General features: G+C 40.6%; 1 protein-coding gene across 1 annotated transcript; it reads right to left on the reverse strand.

Moving 5' to 3' along the window:
- Positions 1-1,046: 1,046 nt before the first annotated feature.
- nxnl2 (nucleoredoxin like 2) lies at positions 1,047-23,190 on the reverse strand. Its single transcript, XM_073071669.1, has 2 exons — positions 22,764-23,190; positions 1,047-1,466 (listed from the first exon to the last, which is right to left on the reverse strand). The coding sequence occupies exons 1-2, from the start codon at positions 23,063-23,065 to the stop codon at positions 1,295-1,297; spliced, it is 474 nt and encodes a 157-aa protein (XP_072927770.1). The 5' UTR covers positions 23,066-23,190; the 3' UTR covers positions 1,047-1,294.
- Positions 23,191-24,296: the final 1,106 nt, after the last annotated feature.

Here is a 24,296-nt window from a genome sequence, read left to right on the forward strand (position 1 = left end):
GATCAGGAAATGTTTGGTGGAGGTTATTGCTGCTAAAGGATGTTCTACCATTTACTGAATGCAAGGGTTCACATACTTTTTCCAGCTTGGACTGTGAATGATTAAACAATGTGTTCAATAAAGACATGAAAAGTACAATTGTTTGTATTATTAGTTTACACAGATTCTCTGTGTCTATTATTGTGACTTAGATGAAGATCAGATCACATTTTGAGTAATGAATGCAGAAAACCAGGTAATTGCAAAGGGTTTACAAACTTTCTTACAACTGTATCTCATGTACCTAATAAGTTGTCCACAAAGTGTATGTTCATGGTGTTCTACTGCTGCAGCATTCAGGGACGCTCTTCTGCACAGCACTATTGTAACAGGAGTTGCTGTTGGCTTCCTGTCAGCTTGGAGCAGTCTGGCCATTCTCCTCTCTCTTGTTAAGGTATTTTCTTCCTCCAGAACTTCCCTTCACTGGTATTCCTTGTGTTTTTTGTACCATTTTCTGTAAACTCTAGTGACTGTTGTGCATGAAAACCTGAGCAGTTTCCTGTTTGGCACCAACAACCATTCCACAGTCAAAGTCACTTCAATTACATTTCTTCTCCATTGTGAAGTTTTGTTTGAACAACAACTGAACCTCTTGACCATCTTTGCAAGGTTTTATGCATTGGGTTGCTTGCCAAATGATTAGTTGATTAAACAATTGTATTAAAAAGCAGGTTTACCCAATAAAATAGCCACTGAGTGTATATAATAGCAGCAGACCTATTCCCTGCAATACAATTAGTTGATCCACTAATTCTTTAAAAGGATCCAACTATTACTTCCACTCATTGTCCAGTAACTTTTATTTTCAATATCTATTTCATGGCAGTGTTTCCATTTAAGACACTCCCAGAAGGCAACTACTTATTCATTCAATTTTAGAACGAATGCATTCAGTAAAATAGTTGGTTCTACTGAGTACCACAGAGACTAAAGTTGCAAATTCCTGACAATCACGCTTAAGCAGTCTGATTTTATGCAATAAAATCTTGTTTGTTAAAAGTGCAGAGTTAAAACAGTAGTAATATTTTATTAAAAGCAATAAAACTAATTTACAGTATAAATGACATTTCTCTACTATATTTTATAAACATTGTACAAACTGCTTATAATTGCATAGTTGACTATTTAGTTACAGAGCTATTTAAAATAATGTACACAAGCTTTTTTCATTTTGAACATATTTCAATTATAAAAATGTACATTCAAATTGATAGGCTTCCCTAATATCTAGAAAAGGTTGATTTCAAGATAACTTTCAATTAGCTGAAAAATTCTGGAAAATCTCTGCTACTTCAATCCAGTTCCTGAAGCACGCCAAACCATAATCTCGTATCTGTTTACGTCCTTTGTCAGTGATGACATCTCCATTTTGTTTCACAATTACCAGTTTTGGTATTGCTGTAATGCAGTATTTCTTCTTCAACTCTCTGATACACAAAGAATAGTATTAGTAAAGCATTGCATAATAAAACAGGCATTTCACTATCTAATAAAGGGTCATTTATGTGAAATGTGAACTGAATCTTTTCTCCATAGATGTTCTCTGACCTGTTAAGTATGCCTGGCATTTTTATTTCAACTGTGCATTTTCTACCATCTACTACTCTTCCTCTATTTCTCCATGTTCCAAAATTTATAATCAGTGTCTTACCTTCAAAAATAGGTTGTGCAGGTATTGTGGCAATGAAAGGTAACTTAAAGGAAATAAGTCATGTGAGCAGGATAATGTGTGAAGTCCAATCCCGTTTAAAATTTTCCACAGTGAGATATTTATCAATCTCAATAGATTGGATCAACCAAAGGAGAAAAACTTGTGTCTAAAACTGAGTAATTGAAATTCGATCATTTCTTTTCACATAAAAAGATTGGGCAGAGTTGTCATGGATTTATGAAAGAAATCACATTTGATAAATAAGTTCCAACTTGCTGCATTTAAGAATTCATCCCCAATGAATATCTGGGAACTGGTCTCCAAATGGGGAGAACTGACTCAATCATTAATCACACACAACTTGGCAGGGACTGAGAAAGAATCTTGAAGGTTTTGTGTGGATATGACTGTTTTGTCATACCTGGAGGGCAAAAACACAGCATCAGCAATACGATGTTAAACAGACAAGAGGAAGTTTGATTACAACTGAATATCCTGTCTTGGATGATGAGTTAATTAATGAACACCACGTTGAACAGCTGTTGGAAAACAGAGTAGCTGGAGCACAGAATGTACTCTGTATGGCTGTTTTAATATCCTTCATTAAGAATGGCTCAGAACATCCTTGCTGGCAATGTCCTGAAGGACTTGGGTACTAAAATGAGTCTTCAGTTGGCAATGGGTGAAGAGAACAGTAACTATGCATTCAATTTACCTATATCAAACAGGTCTATCTATGACAAGGAGTGGCCAGAGCACTGTCCTCATGAGTTTAGAGTGTATGACTTCATGCCGAATACATCCATTATGGTTGCATGGACAAAATACCATACTCAATGGACCAGCAGCATCCCTAAAGAGAAACAGTATGTTTCAACTTGTCTATTGTTCATCAGAACTGAATTGACTTAATAATTAACCATTTCTTTCAGCACAGGTGATGCTTGACCTAAGTACAATATCATGGCTCATCTAATTTTCCTCTCAGACCCAATCTCCTTCCTTCTCCCTGTATCCCTTCATGCCCTGACCAATCAAAAATCTATCAATCTCTGCCTTAAATATACAGTACATAAAGACTTGGCCTTCATGGCTGCTTGAAGCAAAGAATTCTGCAGATTCACCACCCACTAGCTAAACAAATTCCTCTTCATCTCCACTCCAAAAGGACACCCCTCTATTCTGGAGATGTAATAAGAGGAAGCTAAGAGATGTGGATTATGTAGTCTGAGTTTGCTATTTGCTATGCATATATCCAATTGAATGTAGAAGACAATGGTGCGTTAATGAGGTAGCTAAGAGATGTTTTGCTTTGAACTTGTTTGCTGTGTAACCAAAACTATGTAGTCAGCTTTGATGTAGATTATGTAGTCTGAGTTTGCTATTTGCTATGCATGTACCCAATTTAGTAGGAGAATGAAATCTTAAGAATGTAGAAGACAATGGTGTGTTAATGAGAGGTAGCTGAGATGTAAATTAGAACATGATTAAGTCAATGGGTAGAAACAATAGTGGAGGATGTACTTGTGATATGCAACTGTAGACCGATTGGATATGCTAATGCAACTAAACCGGGAGATTGCTATAAAAAATGCTATGTACAAGGATCGGTGGGCAATCAGCGACTAGCTCAATGACTGTCTCAGCTTTGATTTGCAAATTAAAGTTTAATACTTCTTGAAGAATCTTCTGCATCTCCTGGTCGTTTGTGGGGCACGAGAAACCACGACAAAATTGGCGACCGCGGCAGGACCGGAAAGAGACCCACGGAAAGGAAACGGCAGATTGGGGACGCTTCCCAGTCCTCTAGGGACCCCCACAAGGCTAACAGAATTAAGGGTGCACCTAAACAAAAGGTAAGCGCTTTTTGTGACAATTTGGACTAAGAATTCTGTTGGTTTTGGGGAGGTCTTGGAGTCTCAGAAGTGTGGAACCACTGCCGAAGGGTCTCTCCGGTCCAAAGAATCTGGCAGAATTGGGGGTTAACAGGAGGCTCAGAGGATTGATCAAGAACACTGCAGTGAGGGTAAGTACATAAGTTAATAAGTTAATAAGAAGTTAAGTTAAGAAAAATTCCACGTGGTGTTGGTAAGTCCCTGTTGATGAAACGTATGAAACAAAGGTCTGAACAGGCAGGGAAAGGAAAATAGAGAAAATCCCTGTGGATACCGCTTCGTATGAAACGAAGGTCTGAACGGGCAGAGAAAGGAAAAATAGAGAAAATCCTCGTGGATACCGCCTTTAGAGATAAGGGTCTGAATAGACGAGGTGCAAAGAGAAAGTTCTGTGGATACCGCTCTGAATAGAGGTCTGTACGGGCAGAACAGAATAGGAAACAAGGACAGTCCAATATATAGTTTAAAGCGCTGGTAGATAGACGATAGACTAGGCATAGAATTAGAGTAAATAATATTATCCAGTAAACGAACTGTGAATCTCTGAAATACCTTAAAAAGAGAGAACAACATGACAGGTAAAGGAACGGCAGTAGAGATTCTGAGCAAAAAATTCCCGGTAAATATGAGATCACAAAAACTTCAGAAAAATGGGAAAAGAGAACCAAAAACCTGGTCACAAAGTGGCCAAGAGAAGGAACGTTTGATGTAAGTTTGTGCAAAGAAATGGAGGGACTAATTAAAAATTACAAACCAAAAGATAAATCTAAGAAAAGAAGGCAAAAAAGACAACGAGAAATGGAAGTCCTAAAACTCTTCAGAATGGAGGGAGAAAGGCTGAGGAGGACAGGTAGAATATTGATTACAAGCGAGGAAGACACTAAGGTGCTGGAGAAACAGCCTGTTAGAGAGAGAGGAAGGTACAGTGAGAAGCTGGCTTCAGCTCCGTACCCGGATGTGAAAGAAACAGTAAAGCCCCCTCCCTATAATGAGGAAGGAACCCCTAAGCAGTTCCCCCTGCTGATGGGAACAGTAAACATGCAGGGAGAAGTACAAGTTTGGGATAATGAGGAGGAAAAAAGACAATACGAGAAGGAAAAAGTGGCGATATGGAAGGAGATACAGGCAGAAAGGATAAAAGTGGAACAGGCAAAGAGAGAAATGAAAGAAGAGATTGAACGGATGAAATACTTGAGAGAGGAAAAGGAGTATGAGGAGTATCGGTTATACCATAGAAATAAACAGACTAGAAAAGAAAGTGGCTCATCAGGGCAGGAAGAGATGAGGCATTCAAGAGGAAGTGGAAAAAAGATAGGAGATGAGAGTCTTGGAGAAACACAAGAGAGAAGGGAATCATGCACGAGTAAAGATCATGAGGAGTCCCTGCCACAGGTGTACAGACACGGACAGGAAGAAAGAGAAGATGACTCATTGGAGGAGCAAGAGTTAAGTGGAGAGAGAGAGGATGCGAGAATTTGTGGGGAAGAGGTAGGAGGCAGAAGCCTAGAAGAGCAGAAGGAGGCGGTAGGGGAGTGACTTGCGGAAGTAGCGAGAGAGCTAGATAAGTTACTGAGTCCCAGGACCTAGAAGGGCTGAAAAACACTCTGCCCAATCTACATGAAGGAGCAGGGAAATGGAATAGAGCCTTTGAAGAAGAAATGGCGGGACGATTATTGGCTATGGGAGATTTGAAGGCACTATTGATAAGGTTGATGGGAACCTCCAAATTTAACGAACTAATGGAAATGGCTGGCATAGTAAACTCGAACGACCCGAGAACTGATGGAGACGGGTTTGACAGAGTGAGGCAGAGGGTATGGCAGGCCCTCAGGAAGCTTTATCCACCCAAAGTGGACCCCAAAGCCTTAAAGGGGGATCCACTGGGAGACACTGAAAACCCAGCAGCCTATGTAGAAAACCAATTGAAAAGGTGGAGACTGGAGACTGAGCAAGAGGTGGAAAATAGCTTATTTATCACCACACTGTTCAGACATAGCATTTTGGATGCAATGCCTCCGCAAGTAAAATCCAAACTGGAGGAAGTGGTTGGGCTGACGTCAATGACCCACAAGAATTTAGATACCACGTAGACCATGCGGTTGAGAAATACCGGAAAGACAAACGAAGGTTGGCTGAGCAGCAAGAAGAGGTGCAAAGAAAGTTAATACAAATGCAGCTCGAAGAACTCAAAAAGAAGGAAAAAGAGAAAAGCAAAATGATGCTGCCAGCAACCACCGGTCCAAGTACAGCCATCGAACTGGATGAAGCACCGCTATATGGAGGGAACCGATCATACTGTAAGACGAGGGCTGGAAAACCCCATGCCAATAATCAACGTCTTTGGAGGAGCATTCCCACAAATGCCCTATCAGGAACAGACTAAATTCAAACAGCCCAGACAGGACTGGAAGTCCAAAGGAGGGGGACAGAGGAGCTATGGGCAGAGGGGACCAGTGAGGAAACGGGGAAAGAGATTGTGCTGGGGATGTAATCAGCCAGGTCACATGAGAAGAGATTGTCTGTTTGCACCATGGCCTGTCACACACCAGCAGGAACCAATAAGAGGGAACTAAAGTTTAGCCGCGGACCTGTGAACCCCTATGCGAGGTATTAGGGGTGCCCCAAGAACTCGAGTGGGAAGGGACATTTACCCAATGATAACAAGGGAGGCAGACAAGAAACCCATTGTTCAGGTTATGTTAGAAGTGCAACTGACACCAATGATGATAGATACTGGAGCCACGTACACTTGTGTACAGCCACAGTATGCCCTTCACCTTCCCATGTCAGGAAAGTTTATTAAGATGGTAGGGTTCTCAGGGAAAGCACAGTTGACACAGTGCACGGCTCCAGTGCAGTTGAGAATGGGAAATAAAGGAATTGTTTTGCCGGTGCTAGTATTTAAAGGAACTCCGATTAATTTGTTAGGCAGAGATGCCTTATTGAAACTGGAATTAAAATTAGAATGCACCAGAAATGGGCTGAGTGTGGAAAGAGCAGGGGCTCAATTGATAGTGCGAGAAGACAAGAAGACTAATGTCTTTTGGATAGGAGACATTGCAGATCAGATTCAGGAAACCTGGGAAAAATGGTAAAAGGGTGTGCAGGCTATATTACCCAGGGCTGTAATGCCCAAATCTGAGCTACATTGTACAGTGATTTTTGACGAGACTCAGAACAGGGAGTTAGAGGAGAGATGGCACCTGGAGGCATGTACCCAACAGCACCTGGAAGGGGAGGCTGTGATAATTGGAAAGCAAGGGGCAGCTTTACAAGTTAAGTGGAACACCTTTTTAGAAAAATGGTACAGGATACCGGAGGCTGCGCCCCACGTAATGTTGTTGGTAAACAAGGGACATCAGTCTAAAGACTTAGGACCCTTAGTATTGCATTAAAATAATGGTAAGTGTAGATATGGTAGGGACAGTGAGAGAGGTCGAAATAACTCCCCAACCACACATGCCATTGCTGGGAAAGGAAAGAGGTCAGCAGAAAGATAGAAGGTTAGATGAGTTGCCATCTATTCTGTGGTCACAGCATGACACGGACGTAGGGAAAATAAAAACAGCTAGTCCGGTGGAAATAAGGCTGAAAAAAGGAGCAATTCCACCCAGGAGACCACAATACCCTCTAAGACCAGAAGCAGAAGAGGGAATAGCATCGACAGTAGTGCTTAAAAGAACAAACAGTCCATGCAATACCCCATTGCTGCCGGTCTTAAAAGCAGATAAATCTAAGTGGAGATTGGTGCATGATTTGCGAGTGGTAAATGATGTGGTAGAGGACTGGCCAGAGGTAGTCCCCAACCCACACACGCTTTTGACTAATGTTCCACCAGAAGCAAGTTACTTTTCAGTGATTGATTTGTTCGGCTTTCTTCAGCATTCCTCTAGCCGACCAGTGTCAGTATCTGTTTGCATTTACTTACAGAGGTGCTCAGTATACCTATACCAGAATGCCGCAAGGGTTTAAACATTCACCACATGTTTTTAATCAGGTGTTGAAGGCAGACCTAGAGGGCATATACCATTGGAAAGTACATTGTTACAGTATGTGGATGACCTGTTGATTTGCTCCCACAGTAAGGAACAGTGTGAGCAGGACACTATAACTCTATTAGAGAAGCTGGCGCACGGAGGACATAAAGTATCCAAAAAGAATACTCTAGCAGCCCAGGGTAACAGGGAGAGAATACTTTGAGGTCTTGGCGCAGAAAATTATAGTTTAACCCGAGATTTGGGAATAAGTGCTTGAGTTTATTGGGGCTTTTGTGCGCAGACTCTTAGTCTTTTCTCTGTGAGACCCTCTGGGTCTCAAAGGGGGGGATATATTGGAGTATAAAAGTTGAAATTTTGCTGTGTAACCAAAACTATGTAGTCAGCTTTGAAACTTGCTATTTGCTATGCATGTATCCAAAATGAAATCTTAAGAATGTAGAAGACAATGGTGTGTTAATGAGATGTAGATTATGTAGTCTGAGTTTGCTATTTGCTATGCATGTACCCAATTTAGTAGGAGAATGAAATCTTAAGAATGTAGAAGACAATGGTGTGTTAATGAGGTAGCTAAGAGATGTAGATTAGAACATGATTAAGTCAATGGGTAGAAACAATAGTGGCGGATGTACTTGTGATACGCAACTACAGACCGATTGGATATGCTAATGCAACTAAACCAGGAGATTGCTATAAAAAATGCTATGTCCAAAGGATCGGTGGGCAATCAGCGACTAGCTCACTGACTGTCTCAGCTTTGATCTGCAAAACACTTCTTGAGAAATCTTCTGCGTCTCCTGGTCGTTTGTGGGGCACGAGAAACCACGACAATAGCAGCGTATCAGATGCTATTGACATTTCCAGACATAACTATACAGAGATGCACTACCAGTAATATAGCCGATTTTGTCCCTTTGGGCTATGAAGGAGAACCCCATGATTGTGTAGCGAAGACGATAACATTTGCCAAATTGAGAGCAGATTTACGGTCAGAACCACTAGAGGATGCAGATAAAAAGGTTCTGTTCGTAAATGGCTCTTGTTATAGGGATTATGATGGAAATCATGCAGGGTTCTCAGTAGTGCAGCAGGATCAGTCGAGCTATAAGATTATTAGGATGGAGTCCTGTCCCCAACCGTGTTCCGCCCAACTAGCAGAAATCAAAGCCCTGACAGCTGCATGTGAAATGATGGAAGGGGAGAAAGTAGACATCTATACTGATTCGGCATATGCTCATGGAGTATGCCATTTGTTCGGGGCAGTGTGGAAACAGAGGTTTTTAAAAAAGCAATGGAGATCCCATACAACATTGTCAGCAAATTCTAGACTTAATAAAAGCCATAATGAAACCTAAAGCATTGGCTATCGTAAAATGCCAGGCACATAAAAAGGGAAATCAAGCTGCGAACGAGGCAGCCAGAAAAGTGTCTGGATGTACATCAGCTGTCATTGCCCCCCAGGTAAACCTAGCTCCAGAACCTGTGGTAGAGGACCTAATTGAAATACAAGGTAAGGCAGCGTTGGCAGAACAGACAATGTGGAGACGAAGGGGGGCCAAGCAGAACCCGGAAGGCTTGTGGAGCATGGAAGACGATTTGTTGGTAGCGCCCACCCCTCTACTGATGATTCTGATTTCAGAAGCGCATGGGATTGACCATTGTGCAAGGGGGGAAGTGATAAAGAAAATAAAGAAGGATGGTTTTTGGTCACCTTATTTACAGGCTTCAGTGGACTTTGTCTTGTCACAGTGCGAGGTATGCGCACAGAATGCAGGGTTCGTACATCAGTTATTTGACTGGTTAGAAAGTAGACTCGGAGGATGGGGAGCATAGCTGACTAAAATGGCAATAACTGTCAGTATTGTATTGTTGAGCTGTGCGATTGTGCTGTTTTCTTCCTTGTCTCAAGTCTCTTGTAGTGCGTGCTGCAACCAAACAATTTCCGATGCTCGTGGCAATTACTGAAGCAAGCTTAGTGGAGAAAGAAACACCGAAAATGTATCGTTACAGCCTACAACACCTGCAGGATGAACAAGAGCAAAACGACAGTGTGGGAGTAGATTGTAAGGGCTTCTGAGTCTTTTTCCCTGTCTCAGGTACAAAGGGACAGGTTTTTGGCTCAGCGGCCCAGGGTAACAGGGAGAGAATACTTTGAGGTCTTGGCACAGAAAATTATAGTTTAACCCGAAATTTGGGAATAAGTGCTTGAGTTTATTGGGGCTTTTGTGTGCGGACTCTTAGTTTTCTTTCTCTGTGTGAGACCCTATGGGGGGATATATTGGGAGTATAAAAGTTGCATTGTTTGCTGTGTAACCAAAACTATGTAGTCAGCTTTGATGTAGATTACTATTTGCTATGCATGTATCCAATTTAGTAGGAGAATGAAATCTTAAGAATGTAGAAGACAATGGTGTGTTAATGAGAGGTAGCTAAGAGATGTAGATTAGAACATGATTAAGTCAATGGGTAGAAACAATAGTGGTGAATGTACTTGTGATACGCAACTATAGACCGATTGGATATGCTAATGTAACTAAACCAGGAGATTGCTATAAAAAATGCTATGTACAAGGATCGGTGGGCAATCGGCGACTAGCTCAATGACTGTCTCGGCTTTGATTTGCAAATTAAAGTTTAATACTTCTTGAAGAATCTTCTGCGTCTCCTGGTCGTTTGTAGGGCACGAGAAACCACGACATTGGCCCAGGGGTTAATAGACAATAGGTGCAGAAGTAGACCATTCGGCCCTTCGAGCCTGCACTGCCATTTTGAGATCATGGCTGATCAATTACTATCAATACCCAGTTCCTGCCTTGTCCCCATATCCCTTGATTCCCCTATCCATAAGATACCTATCTAGCTCCTTCTAGAAAGCATCCAGAGAATTGGCCTCCACTACCTTCCGAGGCAGTGCATTCCAGACCCCCACAACCCTCTGGGAGAAGAAGTTTTTCCTTAACTCTGTCCTAAATGACCTACCCCTTATTCTCAACCCATGCCCTCTGGTACTGGACTCTCCCAGCATCTGGAACATATTTCCTGCCTCTATCTTGTCCAATCCCTTAATAATCTTATATGTTTCAATCAGATCCCCTCTCAATCTCCTTAATTCCAGCGTGTACAAGCCCAGTCTCTCTAACCTCTCTGCGTAAGACAGTCCAGACATCCCAGGAATTAACCTCGTGAATCTACGCTGCACTTCCTCTACAGCCAGGATGTCCTTCCTTAACCCTGGAGACCAAAACTGTACACAATACTCCAGGTGTGGTCTCACCAGGGCTCTGTACAAATGCAAGAGGATTTCCTTGCTCTTGTACTCAATTCCCTTTGTAATAAAGGCCAACATTCACAACATTAGCCTTCTTCACTGCCTGCTGCACTTGCTCATTCACCTTCAGTGACTGATGAACAAGGACTCCTAGATCTCTTTGTATTACTCTCTTACCCAACTCTATACCGTTCAGATAATAATCTGCCTTCCTGTTCTTACTCCCAAAGTGGATAACCTCACACTTATTCACATTAAACGCCATCTGCCAAGTATCTGCCCACTCACCCAGCCTATCCAAGTCACCCTGAATTCTCCTAACATCCTCATCACATGTCACACTGCCACCCAGCTTAGTATCATCAGCAAATTTGCCGATGTTATTTTCTATGCCTTCATCCAAATCGTTAACGTAAATGGTAAACAGCTGTGGTCCCAATACCGAGCCCTGTGGCACCCCACTAGTCACCATTAGTAAGGTTCTTTAACCTTAAGCTTTCTAATCAATTCCGATTCACTGCACGACATCCAATCCAGAATAGCTGATCCCCTAGTGGGCTCAACCACAAGCTGCTCTAAAAATCCATTTCGTAGGCATTCTACAAATTCTCCCTCTTGGAATCCAGCACCAACCTGATTATCCCAATCCACCTGCATATTGAAATCCCCCATGACTAGTGCATTTTCTATCTCCTGTTGTAATTTGTGGACCACATCCTTACTACTGTTTGGGGTCTGTGTACAACTCACATAAGGGTCTTTTTACCCTTGCAGTTCCTTAGCTCTATCCACAATGATTCAACACCTTTTGGGCCTGATGTCCCTCTTTCCAATGATTTCATTTTCTAAATCAACAGAGCAACAGCACTCCCTCTGTCTTCCTGTCTGTCCTTTTGATACAATGTGTATCCTTGGACATTAAGCTCCCAGCTATCACCTTCTTTCAGCCTTGATTCAGTGATGCCTACATCATACATGCCAATCTGTAAATAAGCTATGTTTACCTTATTCCATATACTGTCCACAATCAAATAGAACACTTTGTCTTGTATTCGCCCTTTTCAATTTTGTCTGCCTTTTTCATTGCAACTCATCCTGTTGATTGTAAATTTGTCCAGTCAACAGTCTCTTCCTACTACACTTTGTCTCTGTAAAGCAGCTACCTCATCTTCAGCACTATCACTCTACTTCCCATACCTCTGCCAAAGTAGTTTAAACCCTCCCTCAGCTTTCTACCTAGCTCTTCAGGACTTTCTCACCTTGTCTACCTATGTCATTGGTGCCGATATGCACCAAGACAAGGCATGAACAAATAAGAACAGAAAAAGAGAAACCTACCAAATACTCAACAGCGCGAAAGCCTGATCTCACCCAAGCATGATGAGCCAAAGCCACTCAAAACATTGGAACACACTAAAGAATGGCCACTCTACTTGCACCTGTGCTATTTTTTTGGCCCCCTCCAATGAATCCCTCTTGCTGGTTGGTTGCTCCTCAACTTAGAGGAACTGCCTTTAAAATCTCCATCACCTTCCTGATTGAAAGCTAGCTCTTTTTACGCACTCATGCCAATTGTCCAACTCAGAGAAAACTGTCATGAAGCTCTGCTTATTAAATCTTGAATGTGGACCTGACTGAAAAGGTAGCTCTGAAGCTACTTTTAACATTTTGTATTTCATTGAATTTTCACATCTGCAAGTTTTTATTTCTTTGTGCTAAATGAGGTAGGTGGCATCAAAAGCAGAATTTAATTCCTTCAAAATGTGAAACCTCATGGCCCAGCATATTCCTCACTCCACCATTACAATTAAGGAAAATGATTAACCCTGGCTTAACAGTAAGAGCAGAAGGCAAGCCCAGCAACAAGTGTCCCTAAAAATAATGTTGCAACCTGACAACACTACATTACAAGATTAAACAGTACGCAATAGACAACTAAACAGCCCTTCAACCAATGATCTATTGATAAAGTTCTACATGGCTAGTCATGGATGGCAGTGAACAATTCAATTGCTTAGCATATGTAGCTGTCCTAAGAACATCTTTACAGCCTAAAATCTAACTGAAGAAACTTCCGTCTACCTCTGGCACCATATTTAATCAGATGTATCAGCGGATGTTCTATCCTTGCTTCCTCCCACTTATCCCATTACCACAAAAGCCTGTCTTCAGCCAATTGATCTATTCTATGTGATATAAAATTGGATACAGCCAAGGCCATGAAATTTGACAGCTCTATAAATGAAGACTTTAGTACCAGTATTAACCTCCTATCTGGCTATGATATTCCAATAATTTCAACATTGGCATCCACCAAACAAATGCTGAATATTAACCAAGTATATATACTCAGTGACACTTTATTAGGTATACCTGTAAACGGCTCATTAACACAAATACCTAATCAGCCAATTATGTGGCAGCAACTCAATGAATAAAAGCATGCAGACATGGTCAAAAGGTTCAGAATGGGGAAGAAATGATAGATAGATAGATAGATACTTTATTCATCCCCATGGGGATGACTGTGGAATGATTGTTAGTACCAGACAAGGTGGTTAGAGTATCTAAGAAACCACTGATCTCCTGGGACTTTCACGCACAATAGTCTCTGGAGTTTACAAAAAAAATGGTGGGAGAAACAAAAAACATCCAATGAGTAGCAGTTTTTTGGGTGAAAATACCTTGTTAACAAGAAAGGTCAGAAAATGACCAGAGTGGTTCAAGCTGACAGGAAAATGACAATAACTCAAATAGCTACATGTTACAATAATGTGGTGTAGAACAGCATAGTACGTCAAATTTTGAAGTGGATGGGCTACAACAGCAGAAGACTGCGCTGGGTTCCACTCCTGTACCTTATAAAGTGAGCACTGAGTGTATATCCTGTCAATAATTTAAAAATACAGGATAAAGTCAATTCAGATAATCACTGTCCAATCTCATTATTCTGAGTGAAAAAGATGCCATCCACTAACTTCAGATTTTAACTCAAACATGGTATAAAGTGCTGAATTTAATAGGTACATTTAATGTCACAGTGTATACAATATACATCCTGAAATTCTTTGCAAACATCCAGGAAAACCTTCCAGAGATGAAGTGAAAATTACTGCACATGAAGTATGGCAAAATGGCATACATTAGCCAATGGCTGTCCAAGAGCACTCATCTAAAATGTAAAACCTTCCCAAAATCACAATGGAAATACCCTTTCTGAAGGATGGAAGCAGTTAAATAAGATCGTTCACCAACACCCCCTCAGTGGTAATTAAAGATAGGAAAATAGATTCTAACCTCATTAGTGATATCCACAGCGCATTAAGTGAATTTAAAATAAAGGCAGGTTTAGAACTCCTCAGATTCCATAGATTGAGACAGAGGAAACAAAGATTTCTACAATAGTTAGGCAAACAGAGAATATCACCTATGACACAATGCTTCACACCCTAAGAGTAAAAAGAACAATGAAAAAGCAATGACACATATGATTCAGACACAAAATGTTGCATATTAATAAATCTTGGACTCTCAGTTTAATAATCAATACATATATATCAACGAGGTAATACTAAATCTATACAAATTGTTAGGCCTTGGTTATGCTCCCTTAGGTAGACATATGAAATCCAAACCCATTATTTTGATGAAAATTGGAACTTTCCCAATATTTTGGTCAATCTCTCAATCAACTGTGGAACAGATGATCCGATCATTTATTAAATCAAAGTGTGTGACGTGCAAATAAAGCCAAGGATCAGATCAGCCTTTCTCTAGTTGAATGGAGGAGCCAATGGAGCTTACTCTTTTTATTGTGCCTCTGTGAGCTCACTGTTGTTTGCAGATATTGCTGTGTACAAATTGGTAATGCTTTTTTTCTTCTATGCTATAATAGTACACTTCAAAAGATACTACTTTATCTGTAAAGTGCTTTGATGCATTCTGTTATTGTGAATGGGCTTTAGAAGTACATCTTTTATTTTAGAAAGTAGATCAAACCCAGTGCTGAGATACAAAGGGCTAATTTAGTAACCAGAAATCATGAGCAAGGCTATAAAAAAATTAATGTCATCAAAATATATTATGCGAGTGACCTGATGGGTTGGATTTATGCACAAGCATGAACTGAGCAGCTACATTCTACAAAAGCTTTTTAATATTTTACATTTAAGTAATTTTTCAAAGGGTACATGGAAATGAGACTGAGAATATTAGAGGATGGCACATCCACAATGACTTAAATTACTTTGTTGTAAAATCTGTTATTCCGAATCAATTGGAACAATTTTTGCCCATTGAATGCAACACAGAATGTTACATATATGATAGTAAGCTCACACTTGTGTAGAATCATTATTCAATCTTATTCATCAATCTCCAAAAAGTTATTCACTGTAAAGGACCATGCTAAATTGCAAAAGACCTGTCATTTTTTTGTTCTATAGAGAAAATTCACCTTGAGATCTACTATAAACAACAAATGGAATAACAATAAGATAAGCCTACTTAATTTTAAATCCACAGCACAGAAAATAAACAAGAAGCTGCTTACAAGGCTGTATTGTGGTTTAGTAGACATTTTATATATATATATATATATATATATTTTGAGGCCTCTACCTTTGCACTTAACTAAATCTGAACCCATTACCCCATAGTAAAAAACTTAACACCTGCTCGAAAATAATCAATATTGTTCAATCCCCTTTCACACTTTGAAGCTTATAAAATGACACTTTGCTGTTTTGTGACTCATTTAAAACAAACAGCAAAGGGTGTAAAGATGAAGAATATAATATCCTTAAGGATGGAAAAAAATTACATAGAAATAAAATCAGAGTTGCACAGCACAGAACCCCCCCCAACCCACCACATTGATGCTGACCTTCCCCTCCCCCACCACAATATTACATTAATCCTGATGCCTGCAATAAGTTCATAACCTTCTTGACCATTTAAGTGCATGTCTCAGTGTTTCAAAACTAATAATGATTTGATTCCGCCACTTACTCTGGCAGCGCATTCTCTGTATAATAAAAGCATTCCCATCAAATTCCCTTTAAATGTCTTTCTCTTGCCTTAAACCTCGTTATTGTACACCTACCATGGGAAAATGATTATGGCCATCTATCTTATCGGGACCTCTTATAATTTTATAAACTCTTAGCCTCTTTTCTTCCAGGGGAAACAAGCCTAGTCTACCCAATCTTTCTCCATAACTAAAGCTCCCAATCTTTCCCCATAACTAAAGCTCTCTAATTTAGGCAAAATCCTGGTGAATCTCCTCTGTATTTCCTGTAGTGCAACCAGATACTTCCTACAGTGTGATGACCAGAACTGCAAACAATACTCCCAAGTACAGTCTAACCACTTGATTTGTAAAGTTGCAACATAACATCCTAACTTTCATATTCTATGCCTCAACCTATGAAACCAAGCATGCCAGCTCACTACCCTATCTACTTGTACTGCACTTTCAGGACTTACATCCCATGGTCCCTCTCTTAATCAAATAGTGTTACCCACAACACCATCAACTTTTCTGTCACCTGTCAATTTGCTAATTAGAAATCAGACATTCACATCCAAGTCATTAATATAAAACATAGAACAGTAAAGCACAGGATCAAGCCCTTTAGCCCAAATGTCTGCTGTAAACACAACGGTAAATTAAACCAATCTCTTCTGTCAGCAAATCATCCATTTTCTGCATATTCATGGACCAATCTAAAACCCTCTTAAACATCATTCTCCAATCTGCTTCCACTGCTACCCTTGGCAGTCCATTCCAGACTACACAACACTGTGTAAAACAATTTGCCCACATCTCTCTAAACTTTCTCCACCTCTAGTATTTGAATTTCAACTCCTGGAAAAAAGATTATGTCTGTCTACCCTATTTATGCTTCCCTTAATTTTATTAACTTCCTTCCATCTGCCCTCAGCCTCAGACATTCCAGAGAAAGCACTAACACAGGATATTCTGCAGATGCTGGAAATCCAGAGTAATACACAAAATACTGGAGAAACTCAGCAGGTCAGGAAGCATCTATGAAGAGAATTAAAGAGCTGATATTTTGGGCCAGAACCCTTTATCAGGACTGGAAAGGAATGAGGAAGGAGCCAGAAAACATTATATTTCACAAATGAGAGTCCTAAGACAATCCCTGTGGTACTCCACTGATCAGAGAATTACAATCAGAAAAGCACCCTTCCACCACCACCACCTGGCCTGTTTGCCAAGCCAATTTTGGATCTAATTAGCCAGAGTGGCTTAGATTTCATATGCCTAAACCTTGTTATTGCCCTACCACGAAGGGCCCTGTCAAATGCCTTATTAAAATCTACATAAAGAAGAATTACCATTCTGCCTTTATCATTATTCTTAACTACCTTTTTAAAATTAGGGATCAGAACTTCCCCTCCAAAATGTCAAATTGACTATCCTTCATCAGTCCTTGCATTTCCAAATGTATATCAATCCTATTCCTTAGATTTTCACCAATTACAATGACAAGGCTTACTGATCTATAGTTAACCAGCTTATGTTTGCTGCCATTCTTAGATAAAGTAACAACATCAGCCATCTTTCAGTCTTCTGGCAACTCACCTATGGCTAACTAAGATGCAAAAATGTCTGTCAGTGCACCAGTTTTCTTCCCTTGGAATAGATCTTATTAGATCAGTGGATTATTCAACCCTTATGCATCTTGTGTCTTCTAAAACTACCTCCTTCTTAATTCTGAGCTATTCCAGATTATTCACTGGTGAATACCAATGAAAAGTAATCTTTTAGAACCTCATCCACATGTCTTAACTACATGTAGATTATCCTGTTAGTCCCCATCCCTTCCCTGGCTCTCTGCTCTTTTCCTGATATATTTATGGAATATTTGGGGATGTTCATTAATTTTACTTGTCAACAATATTTAAAGCCCCCTTTTTATCCTTCTAATTTCTTTCTTTAACATCTTTTTTTACACACTATGTTCAAGAAAAACCCTCAATTACAGTAGTCTATACTTACCATTTTCCCTTTTCTCTACTTGACAAAGCCATCAATATTTTTTCATCCAAGTTTCTTTAATCTTGCCATCTTTAAGTTCCATCTTTACCAGAACATGTTGGCCCTGAACTCTCAACTATTTCTCTTGGAAGACTCCCACTTTTCATCTTCTTTTCTTCCTGCAAGAATCTGCTCCAAAACTACTTTCACTAGGTCCTCTTATGCTTTGTGAAATCAGCCTTCTCCAGTTTAACACCTTAACTTGTTGACTAATCTGATCCCTTTCCATAATGATCTTAAGACTTACAGAGTTATGATCACTATTCTCAAAATACTCCCCCACTTGCCCAATTTTGATTCCCAAGCCAAGGTCAAGTACAATCCCATCTCTAGTAGGACAATGCACATTTATCTCAAAAATCTTCCTTGGACTCACTTAAATTCTGCATCATCCAAGTTCCTTGTACAGTACTGAGACAATCCCAGTTAATATTGGGCATGTTAAAATGTCATGCTACTATATTCTTATAGCTTTCTGTAGTTTGTTTGCATATCCGCTCCTCTAATTCCTGTTAATTATTGAGAGGCCTATAGTATAACTACAGGAAAGCGATTGCTCCCCTCTTATTCCAAAGTTAAATAATTAAGCACTGAACTTTAATGGTATTTGCAGAGTATTTTTTAAAAATGCAATTGAACCTCTATGTATAAGTGCCTTATATTTGTCTTTCTACTGAATTTTTGCCAGCAAATTCTTTTTTTCCCCCCCAGGACCTCTGTTCTACACCCTAACCTTGACAAGAAACTCAACTAATACATCTCTTTAAGATGCCACCCATAAGTAGCATCTTGTATGCAGTTCCAAGGTGAATCATCAAATATTTCCTTTTAGGACTACTCCAGCTGAAATCCAGTCACAGCCATGGGCACTTCAGTAAGCAACATCATTTTAGGACGTTTTTAAAAAACCTATCGATACTCAAACTTGGTGAACCACAGACTGCAGACTTGGGTCTCAAATGCAGTTCCCCTTCAAAAAAAAAACATTAATGGGGATAGTGCGCTGGTTTACAGGTATCCCCACTTCCAACTGCCCTGCTGACAAATGTACAAACTCCAAAACCTGGGCCTCTGTACCTCCTCTGGATCTGGATCCTCAACTTCCTCACTGGGAGACCAGAGTCAGTGTGGATTGGAAATAACATCTCCTTGCTGACAATAACACCGGCACAGCTCAAGGATGCGTGCTTAGCCCACTGATCTCTCTACTCCCACAACTGTGTGGCTGGGCACAGCTCAAACACCCTCTATCAATGACACAACTATTGGTGGTAGAATTGCAGATGGTGACAAGGAGGCATACAGGAGTGAGATAGATCAGCTGATTGAGTGATGTCACAACAACAATCTTGCATTCAACATCAGGAAGACCAAGGAAACGATTGTGGACTTTAGGAAGGGGAAGTCAAGGGAACACACATCAGTCTTCATCGAGTGATCAGCAGTGGAAAGGGTGAGCAGTTTCAAGTACCTGGGCTTCAATATCTCTGAAGATCTATCCTGGGCTCAACATATTGATGCAATTACAAAGAAGGCAAAACAGTAGCTAAATGTCATTAGTTTGAGGATACTTGGTACATCAACAAAGATACTCAAATTTCTACAGATGTACTATGGAGAGCATTCTGACTTGTTGCATCACCATCTGGTATAGAGGGGTCAATGCATCAAGGACACCTTCAAAAAGCGATGCATTGAAAAGCGGCATCCATCATCAAGGACCCCCATCACCTAGGATATGCCGTCTTCTCATTGCTACCATTAGGGAGGAGGTACAGGAAGACATGCACAATGTTTCAAGAACAGCTTCTTCCCTTCTGTCATCTGCTTTCTGAATGGCCAATGAACCTATGAACATTCTCACTATTTTTTCTCTTTTTGCACTACTTACTTAAGTTGATTCTTTTATATATACTTTTTGTAAATCATAGTTTATGTATTGCAATGTACTGCTGATGCAAAACAAATTTCATGACATATGCCAGTGATATTAAACCTTATTCTAATTCTGATTCTGAAATATCCAACAATTCTTTCATAAAGTCTGCTAAGCATCTTGTAAAGCAGTTTAATACTGAAAACTGATCAACTTTAGGGTGTTTGTGTATCTTACTAAACCCTTAACTAGTTTGAAGATAGGGGTCAGACCAAAAATGTTACCTGACATAACCCTACTTTATTAAATCTGAAACAAATCTTAATACTAAAATACTGGCCCTATGACACAAGTCCATTGAGTACAACCACACAGTTGAGTGCTTGTTTTCCAGTGCATCAACTCGAGATGCAATATATAATTTCCTGCTTCTTAATTCACAATGATTTCTTGCACATATTTAGAATGAGCAAGTTACTGACTCATCTGTATTATTGCAGTAAATATATTATTTATTTTCTGTAGAAGATAGGAAAAAAGTCCATTTGTACTTAATTTCATTGAGAAGATAGAAAATCTCACCTGCCTTTCTCCTGCTATCTTTCCCAGTTCTAACCATACACCCCTGACCCAAAACGTTAACTGTTTCTCCTCCCACACTTGCTGCCTGACCTGCTCACTATTTCCAATATTTTGTGTTTTTGGACCAGGTAATATTCCAGCTTTAATCAACAAGTTGTTTCAATTTAAGCCCCATAATTATAAAGGTCAATGTTATCCAGCTATGTGTTGTCCATACAAAATAGGATACAGTATATCCAACTAAGCCAACTATCCAATCAGCTTAGTGATGCAAGAAATTGCTGACAATCCTATCAAGCAGCTCTTAGTCACCAACAGTTTATTCACTGAAGCAGAATGGGCTTTGCCTGAGTCACTCTATGTCCAAAATTATTAAATCCTCAGTCTATGATCAAAACTGGTGAATTCCAGAAGTGGTGCAGGAAACAGTAAAGCAACATTTGACTAAGCATTGGATTACAGTCTTGGTTAAAAAAAAGAATATAGAGGAAGACTCCACAGGCTGGAATGAGAACTTGTACCAAAGAACCATTTACTGGATACCAGTCATCTCATCTGAACATGTTTTGCAGGATAGTGTTCTAGAGTTAGAACAATGACTTTGCTTCTCTAAAAACTGTCAGAACCATAGCTAGGCAAATATTAGATACACTGCAGAAAATAACTAATTTCATAATTCCCTAAAGCCTTTTCATCATACACAAATCAGAAGTGTTGAGACCTGAATAAGTGTAATTCTAACAATACCAAAAGAACTCAAAATCACCCATGGCAAAGCAGCTTACTTGAACAGCACCCTAAGCACTCCAACACCACACACCATGGGTTGCAATATACTGTGAATTTGATATTTTTTTTGTTTTTAATCTTTGGTTCAGAATATTACTTTTGTATCTCAAGGGGAATTGGGAAAGGACACTAAATGTTGGCCTTGTCATCAACACACGTCATATGAACAATTTCAAAACATCTATTTTGGAAGTTAATATTATTTTCATGCACAACTTAGCTGGTACAGTGTGCAGGTGCTACATAAAAACGAAAGTGCTTTCAGGAACAGATGCCAGTTCTCAATTCTATTAAAAACCCACTTTATTCCAGTGCAATGAGCCTCTTAATTATCATGGCATTTATACCAAGGAGAAAATACGTATAATCAGATATATATTCATTGGATAGGTATTTGACATAAGGTAGTAGTTAAGGGCATAGAATATCTTTGCTTGTGGCAAAGTGGGTTGAATAAAATCTGTAATACCATAACAGTCATGATTAATTGTGTCCTCTTTTCATGCTCCATATTGTTGTCCTGTACTTGCCTTCATCTGTGTGACCACTTAATGTAAGTACATAGCAACAACATGGATCAAGAATAGTTAATGGTGCCTTCTTTACATGTTCTTGCCATGCATTAAATGGTCTCATTAGTACAAGTGTATAGTATTCTAAGGCATGTCAAAAAGGATAGCCTAAACTCTCTTCCAGTCCACTGTACAGGAATATGACATTACAACTAGAATTTATCCCAGATGCTCTCTGTTCCTTGTCATTAAAAGGAATAATTCATTGGAAACAATAATTGCAGTCATAATCAGAAGCCGAATTATTCCTGCACTTCCCTCTTCTTCTCCTATATGAAATAAAATACAAAAAACTGGAAACACTGTACAGGCCAGGAAGCTTCTGCATTAATGCTTCGAATCTATGACCCTACCTCTCCTGACGAAGGATCTCAAATGTCAAATCTATTTCTCTTTCCACAGATGCTGCCTGCCCTGCTGAGTGTTTCCAGCATTTGCCGTTTTTATTTCAGATTTCCAGCACTTGCAGACCCCCCCCCCCAATTCCCTATATTATCAGCATGTTCAGTGCACCAGCTGCCATTTAGCAGAAATAGAGGCTACAAGTGCTGGCATCTGGAGCAAAGAAACAAACTGCTCGAGTCCTGAAGAAGGGTCTCAGTCCGAAATGCCGACTGCTTATTCATTTCCATAGGTACTGCATTCCTCCAGCATTTTGTATGTGTTAAACTGCTGTAGGAACTCAGCAGGTCAGGCAGTGCCTGTGGAAGCACAGGCTTTGGGTTGAGATCCTGACTCAGGAATGAGAATGCCCAGCATTAAGAAGTGAGGTATTAAGTGTGGTAGGCGAGAGATGGACCCAGATGAACAAGGAATGGAGCCAGGTGGGGGACGGAGAAATGGAGATAGTGACAGAGTCTGGGGATGATGAGTGGCGACAAGGGCTACTAATTATGGAATCTGATAGGAAAGAAAGTGATGAGTAGGACCAGATTAGGGAGAGATGTTGGGCAAAAGGGAGCAGGCACTGGAACCAGATGGGGCTGGGGGAAAGCGGTGGTACCTCAGACACAGGAGAGCCCACACTCACATTTTGTACTGATCCTCCCAGCGTAGTGCTAGCCAGTCTCCGTGCATCGCTGCCATGTAGTTCTCCATGTCGGCTTGGCTCTTATCCGAAGACACGAAGACGATCTCGAACTGCGGCGCCGGCTCCGACTCCTCCATCAGCTCGGTGTAGAACTCGCACAGGCGCGGCGTGAAATCGCGGCAGGGCGGGCACCAGCCCCCCGAAAAGTAGATGCCCACAACTTTATTCTTCAGCGCCTCCTCGGGGTCCACCGCCCGGCCGTCCTTATTGACCAGCGTGTGCCCGGCGAACACGTCCACCATCTCCCCCCCGCGCTCCCGGCGAGGTCACGGTCTCGCGCCGAGCCCGTGACCAGCAGCCAAACTCCCCACTTCCCGCGCGCAGCGATTCGCAACCGGCCTTTCCTCCTGTTACACAGGTCCCGCCCCTCTCCATCTGGAACGAGAGCGCCCGTCACCGACTCGCGCTGGCAGAGGCGCGCCCAGCCCATTCGGAACAAAACCGTCCGAACCAGTGCCTTCTCTTTCTAGAGATGTGCACCATGCCAGAAGGTGCTCAGCTAAACAATGCCCGCCAAACTCGTCTAGCACTTACAAAAGTAAAAGAGTAACAAGACTATATTCGTGAAAGAGTTCATCTCAATGTCGACTGGTCTTGGTAGTCCCTGAATGCGAGAGATTTAGATGGATGGAATTTGAAAGGTGCATTCAGGAGAATGTCTTGAGCTAGCATGTGGATAATTCCTCTAGAGAAGGTGCTCTATTAGACTTAATCGAGTTAAATGAAGTGAGGCAAGCATGGAAGTGTCCGTGGGGGAGCATCCTGGGTAAAGGGATCATAATTCCGTGTTTCAAGATCATTTTGGACAAGGATGAGAATGGTCTGCAAAGGTAAAGTCATAACTTAGGGGCGGAAGGGGGAACTGATTTTAATAACATGAGACAGGATCTGATGAAGGTAACTTGGGAGTTACTGCCTCTGGATAAGACAGGTGGGAGTCTTTTAAAAGGATGACAAGATTAGGGATCTGCAAGATGAAGGAATATTGAGTGTTTGATGAAAAAAGAAGCATTGGACATGAAATATCATTGGGAGGCAAGATTAAGAAGATTCCCAGGAGATTTTTATGAGTAGATCAGGAACAAAATGGGTACCTAGGAAAAGAATAGTCTTCCTGAAGTACCTGTATGGTACTTCACATAGGTCTATCTGTACAAAGGGCCAGAGGTTGTGAGCAATGTCCTAAATGAATATTCCTCATTTGTATTCACTGAGGAGAAAGGCTTGGTAGATAGAGAGTTCAGGGAGAGGGACAATGGCATTCTGGAGCATTTTAACAGTAAGAAGGAAGATGGTTTCAATGTCTCAGAATATATGAAGTTCCCCAGTGCCTGATGAGATGTATTCCAGGTTGCACTGGGAGGAATGTCAGGAAATTGTCGAAGCTCTGCCTAAGATTGTTACATCTTTGTCAGCCACAACTGAGATATCTGATAAATGAAGTAAAGCAAATATTGTTCTTTTATTCAAGGA

The sequence above is a fragment of the Hemitrygon akajei genome, chromosome 2, assembly GCF_048418815.1.
Source record: "Hemitrygon akajei chromosome 2, sHemAka1.3, whole genome shotgun sequence".
In the NCBI taxonomy this organism is placed as follows: domain Eukaryota; kingdom Metazoa; phylum Chordata; class Chondrichthyes; order Myliobatiformes; family Dasyatidae; genus Hemitrygon; species Hemitrygon akajei.